Source organism: Ornithodoros turicata, chromosome 6, assembly GCF_037126465.1.
Source record: "Ornithodoros turicata isolate Travis chromosome 6, ASM3712646v1, whole genome shotgun sequence".
NCBI lineage: Eukaryota > Metazoa > Arthropoda > Arachnida > Ixodida > Argasidae > Ornithodoros > Ornithodoros turicata.
This window is the reverse complement of record NC_088206.1, coordinates 18,764,626-18,770,705: the sequence shown is the minus strand read 5'-3', so window position 1 is coordinate 18,770,705 and position 6,080 is coordinate 18,764,626. Positions and strand designations below refer to the sequence as shown.

Sequence of the window (6,080 nt, the reverse complement as noted above, 5' to 3'; positions counted from 1 at the left end):
GTCATTGACAAATATACTAAATGCAAGGAATGAGTTCCAAGTTTGAAACAACGGATTTGAGCGGCACGTTGGGTGGATTGCCGTGAAAGCGCTCTCTCAAATACGTGATCGGCGGGGCGATACAGCGAGAAGGACGAAAACTTTACGGCAAGTTCCCTCTCTTTCACAGTAACTTGGTTGTCGTGGCAGATTACCGCATAGAATTAGTTTCCATTTTGTCTTCTCCTTTGACTTTCTATGCAGGCAGCTTCAAATCGCTCTTTTCGAACGGCGAAACTAGGACAGCACTGCTAGACGCTGCTGGCTGGTACCATGGCATTACGCCGCGTTTCCCCTCGAGGGGCCGCTGCCGTCGATAGAAAACTCTAGCGCACGGTGCCCATAGTTACTGTAAAAAGTAACAAGGCAAAGTTAGAAGCTACTTGTAATTTAGTTACTAACCCAAGACTGGCTACGAGTATACTCATCGTCATGGAAACAAAGACACGATTATATTTAGACGATTTAATTTTTTTCACGTATTGCGCGTACATTCTACTCTTTCTGCGCTGCAAACATGGCAGCGTTGATTCGTGTACGACTTCCTTGTCACGCCCATTGACCACAGCGTGTAACTTTCTAAATAACGCTTAATTAATTGCTTTCTTCCTTCTCCTTCTTCAGCTTCATCCTTATATCCTTGATCATCTTCTTGTGTCTGTTGATTTCCTCTTCGTGCTTCTTAATCAGTAGTTCGTGATGTTTCAGCTCTTCTTCCGAGTACTTCTTCAGGAAATGAAGCTGAGCTGTCATCTGTAACGTGTTGCAAGGACTCCGTGAACTTTGGGCTCATAACCTTGGGTTTAAGTATTTATTTACCAATTTCTTAAAGTACTCTTCTTCACGCGCCGCTTCCATTTTCCCAAAGGCTCCACCAGCCTCGCGAACAGTACCTCCTGCGCCACCGCCCTATCAAACACAAGAAAGATCGGAACAAAAGCTCAAAGTACGAGTACAAATGACGTTCAACACGCTATGCAAGTATACGCCTGTCATCTGCGCAGCTCCCCTGTCTCCCTCTTTCACAGTCGTTCCGTCTTTCTTCGTGGAGCGACTTCATTGGTTCCTCTCCCAAATAAGGGGCAACATTTCAGTGTGAGGCGCACGTACACTCTTAAAACAGAACTTCACTGCATAGCACACTCTTACACTCTTAAAAATGAACTTCACCACATTGCACGCTCCTAGCCAACCATCATCCCGAATGACAACGTTCTCGCCCCTGATTTGTTGAAAACGGGAGGAGGAGCCTATTTTGTGCCGTGCATAATGGTCACAAAATAGGCTCCTCCTCCCGTTTTCAACAAATCAGGGGCGAGAACGTTGTCATTCGGGACGATGGTTGGCTAGGAGCGTGCTATGTGGTGAAGTTCATTTCTAAGAGTGTAGCCAACCTGTATCCCGAATGACATCATCCCGCCCATGAGGCGTCCACCTTTTTTATGACGCTTATGCAGTTACGGTAATTGTCACAGAAGGCGTACGCCCCTCGCTTTTCACAAATCAGGAGTGGGAACGGCATCATTCTTTGCAATGGTTGGCCTTCAACGTGCTATGTGGCGAAGTTCGGTTTTAATAGTGTAGTTTGTTTTGTCGGCTAACTCAGCAAGTCGGCCCTACATAAAACAGAACTTCACCGCATAGCAGCCAACCATCCTGCAGCCTCCTGCAGCCAACCATCATCCCGAATGTCTCTCCCCACCTCTCCCCTGATTTGTTGAAAACAGGAGGCGTACGCCTTTTTTGTGACACTTATGCAGTACATAATTGGCTTTTTGGCATAATTGGCTGTGCTTTCTCTCTCTCTCCCTCTACCCCAAATACGGGTGGAGGCGAGAAGGAGCGCTTCGTCGTAGAGCGAGCTGATCTGAAAGACTGAGGAGAGAATCCTGAGGGAGACTGTTCACAGAATCTCCCCGCCTAAGAGGAACGTGGGAGAAGTGACGTCACACTTCATTCTGCGCGCTGAACCAATGGAAATTCACAGCCATTTGTCAGTTTGTCAGTCATTCACAGCCAAGTTTGTTCACCAGGGGAGAGCATGAACGTTATTCGGGGAAATGGCTCCTATCCAATGGTTTATTACATAGAATTGCAATGACGGAAGGGAGTGAGTGTCCTTATTGCAGTTACGCCAGAACAGCTTAACGTATAGTTAACGTCACGTGTCTAAAGTTGAAGTAACACTGCACCCCCTCTGTAGGGCGTCCACACGGAAAAATGTTAGGGAGGTGTCGCCAAACAGTAGAGTAGACGATTTCATTCGAGATTGTGGTTGGCTAGAGGAGGATGGAGCTAAACGACACACGCACACACACTACACTAAACTACACTACGCTACGCTACACTACACTAGATCATCAGGGAGGACATCACGGGGGATAGGACTGACAAATGGCATAACCAGGTTTCTGCGGCGACTGCCGATAGTACCGTGGGACTTCTGTGTTGTAGCCTCAGTATAATTACTTTCCAGCACGAAACGTACCCGTTCCGTGAGATGGCGTCCGAAAATGTAACGGTACACACAGAAGGGCTAGAAAGTTCATAAACAGTGTGCGTCTGAAGGCACGTTACTTACGCGCCCGGCACCGCTGCCCAGTTCACCTGAGCCGTGGGAATGAGAGGTCGCAGAGCGAATGCTGTGGAGAGAAACAGGTGTCGTTCTTCATAGTTGAATAAACCTGAGCTTGGGCACCATAGGAAGAACGACAGACACACACACGGGGAGCTCTGTCTGTCGTTCTTCGAAATGCCCAAGCTCAGGCCTCTTCAGCTATGCGATTTATCCACCAGCTTGCCCGCACTTATGCTGTATTATAGAGTGTCGTGTCTCTTAAAGGGGCACTAAAATTCAAAAACAACTTGCTTTCAAATGAAAGTTCGTGTTTCAATCAGTATAACGCAAGCGAAATTTGTTCACACAGCGCTACCATTTAGAAGAAAAACGCAGTGGAAACAGAGCCGTCTTTGGCGGTACGAATGGGATCCCCAGGAGGCAAAGGTTGGCGGCATGGCATCCAATGAGACAGCAGGAGAAGCGCGCGCATACCTATCGTGGCCGTGTGGATTTGGAACGATTCCGATCGTAGTGTTCCGTATATGCGCGGCATGATGCGCACTGCTGCATTTTTCAAAACCGATTCACTAAATTGTAGCCCACAACAGTTCTCCCGAATGTTCCACTGACAACATTTATCTTCACGTCCTTCGGACAGCGGCGCCACTCCGCTCCGCAACGCGCACTATATTTTTCACAGAGACTGCTCCATGACGTGGCACGCGCAGCACGGACTAAAAACACCGATGCATGAGCTGAAACGACGAAAGATGAAAGTCACTGAAAAGGTTAGCCAGCTGTAGGGATCGAACCCACATCTTCTGGATTGCCGGTCCAGGGCTCTACCAATTGAGCTAAGCTAACACGCCTCTCCAGTGACTTTCGGGGTGCGTCATCTAAAGGGACGACAAACCAGCCACTCACTCTCACTCACCCTCCTTTCACTCTTACATTGTTGCTCACTCATACACACATTCATACGACGGAAATCGACGCAAGCGGCACCTGTTGAACAAGAGATAAACTGATGTTCTGAAGCTGGAACAACATAGAAGGGACAAATACAAACAAAGCCTCAAATTGCCTAAGAAATCAACGATGAAAGATGAAAGTCACTGAAAAGGTTAGCCAGCTGTAGGGATCGAACCCACATCTTCTGGATTGCCGGTCCAGGGCTCTACCAATTGAGCTAAGCTAACATGCCTCTCCAGTGACTTTCGGGGTGCGTCATCTCTTGTTCAACAGGTGACGTTTATCTCTTGTTCAACAGGTGCCGCTTGCGTCGATTTCCGTCGTATGAATGTGTGTATGAGTGAGCAAAAATGTAAGAGTGAAAGGAGGGTGAGTGAGAGTGAGTGGCTGGTTTGTCGTCCCTTTAGATGACGCACCCCGAAAGTCACTGGAGAGGCGTGTTAGCTTAGCTCAATTGGTAGAGCCCTGGACCGGCAATCCAGAAGATGTGGGTTCGATTCCTACAGCTGGCTAACCTTTTCAGTGACTTTCATCTTTCATCGTTGATTTCTTAGGCAATTTGAGGCTTTGTTTGTATTTGTCCCTTCTATGTTGTTCCAGCCTCAGAACATCAGTTTATCTCTGAAACGACGTTCACGGCTTAGCGCCGAAGCAGGAAAGAGTCCGGTGTAATTTCGATTGTAGCTCCGTAACGGAACCAAAGTTTTGAATTATGATAACAAGTACGAAATTAACGTAGCGTGTAACGTAAGTTGAAGTGAACTTGTTTTTGCATTTAGTGGCCCCTTAACGAAACAACACTTAAACGGGCCACAAAGCAGACGACAGGCAGTTTATCATGATGTAGGAAAAGCAAGAGGCACGGATAAAAAAAAAGGGGGGGCAACACGCACACACAGATCCTCCTTGACGACGTACTTTAATATCTTGTTGCTCGTAAACCCTGCCCAAAAAGTTACAAATGCGACAGAGAACGCTGAATATTTTCTAAACTGCGAGCAAAATTTAGGTAGGCCTCTTTCCGTTTACAAAGAAAAGACGCCATTGTTGTGTGGGCAACCACACGAACGCGACTCCCGATTGCCGTATGTAATTGCAGATTGATTCAGGTGTTGTCGAATTGTAATTTCTGGCAAACTGTGTCAAATTATTCTCATTGTCCCGGACTGTCTGTTAATTTGTTTTGCCCACACCGGCCATGTGACGTCACCCGCGGAAACTGGTCTTATAGACCAGTTGGTCTTATAGACCAACTGGTCTACCAAACTGGTCCAAACTGGTCCAAACTGGTCTTATAGACCAGTTCGTCAAGCAACCCATTCGTCAAGCAACAGTGATCTATGTTCCAGACTGGCTGACTGCTCCTGATAGCCGTCACGTAGCAAACTTCTTTCGCTTTAGATCCAGTGTCGTCTGCATGAAACGCAGTTTTGCCGCCGTACTTAGACAGTGTCGCCCACGATTTTCGATTTTAATTAAGAGTGAGATATCGCTGCACGTGGGTTCGGTACAATCGCACTGAAAATGAAAATGAGAAATACGGCGGTTATTTCAAGCGACAAAAATGTGTTCTAGGCGTCACGATTCTGGGTCATACGATAACCGTTCTGCCGCGCTGTATGCCACCAGGTCCTTAGAAGTGTACAGACTGCCTAATGTGAAAATAACTATAGCGTTCCATTCAGCAAGTCGGATCAAAATAGAATCCTACACTCGTACGTGGGACTCAGACTCAACCTCTATGTCTTCTGATCAAATACATGCACTTCCTACACTCAGGGCCGGCGATAGGGAGGGGGCTGGGGGCGAGTAAGGCGACAGCCTTAGGCCCTGCAATTGCATAGGCCACGCGCACGAAGCCCTCAACCAGGGATTACTTTTTTTTTTATTATCAAGTATGCACTTAATCGTGTGAAACAGGCCCCGCGATGTGCCTTTGCATCAGGCCCCGCACACCCCCAGCACCGGCCCTTCCTACACTCCTACACAATTTATAAGACTGAACGAAAAAAGTCAAATTTACCCTGGTGTAGGCAAAAACCTGTAGAGCGTCGAGATGACTGGACGGGATCCATACCGCAAAGCCATTTTTAAGCTAACACTCGGAAGGGAGCAAATAAAGCAGCAGGAGAAACAAATGGAGGCTTCCAATTTTAACCCACACTATCTTGTGAAAGAAATTGCGGTAACTTAAGGGAATGCGGCAGTGTCACAACGTTCCAAATCTGCGCGTTTACTCATCTCCTTCTTCTTCCACCTTCGTCGTCATGCATTGAAAAGAAATAATGCCGTCAACACTGCACGCCGTGCCAGATAGACTCGGTGTATAGTTTGGTCGTACATTGATGTTCGATAGAGTCAATGGTGGAATACTGCTCTCCAAGCCTTCTGGGCCTTATCTATGGGAAAGGTATTGTAGTTATATTTGGTATTCGTTTTCTCGTAGGCGTACGCCTTTTTTGTGACACTTATACTATTAATAATTGTCACAAAAAGGCGTACGCCTCCT

At 47.1% G+C, this 6,080-nt stretch overlaps 1 protein-coding gene across 1 annotated transcript; it reads right to left on the bottom strand.

Moving 5' to 3' along the window:
• Positions 1–489: 489 nt before the first annotated feature.
• LOC135397685 (ATPase inhibitor mai-2, mitochondrial-like) lies at positions 490–5,822 on the bottom strand. Its single transcript, XM_064629293.1, has 4 exons — positions 5,595–5,822; positions 2,621–2,681; positions 859–948; positions 490–792 (listed from the first exon to the last, which is right to left on the bottom strand). Exons 1-4 carry the CDS (start codon positions 5,657–5,659, stop codon positions 634–636), a joined length of 375 nt encoding a protein of 124 aa, XP_064485363.1. The 5' UTR covers positions 5,660–5,822; the 3' UTR covers positions 490–633.
• Between the last annotated feature and the right edge of the window lie 258 nt (positions 5,823–6,080).

Bases quoted from the DNA above. Each gene is read 5' to 3' on its own strand.
- LOC135397685 (XM_064629293.1), bottom strand. From the start codon at position 5,659: ATGGCTTTGCGGTATGGATCCCGTCCAGTCATCTCGACGCTCTACAGG. The intron at 949-2,620 runs GTAAGTAACGTG...TGTGTTTGATAG, and splicing joins TGGGCAGCGGTGCCGGGCGC to GGCGGTGGCGCAGGAGGTAC. The intron at 793-858 runs GTAAATAAATAC...AACACGTTACAG, and splicing joins AAGAGTACTTTAAGAAATTG to ATGACAGCTCAGCTTCATTT.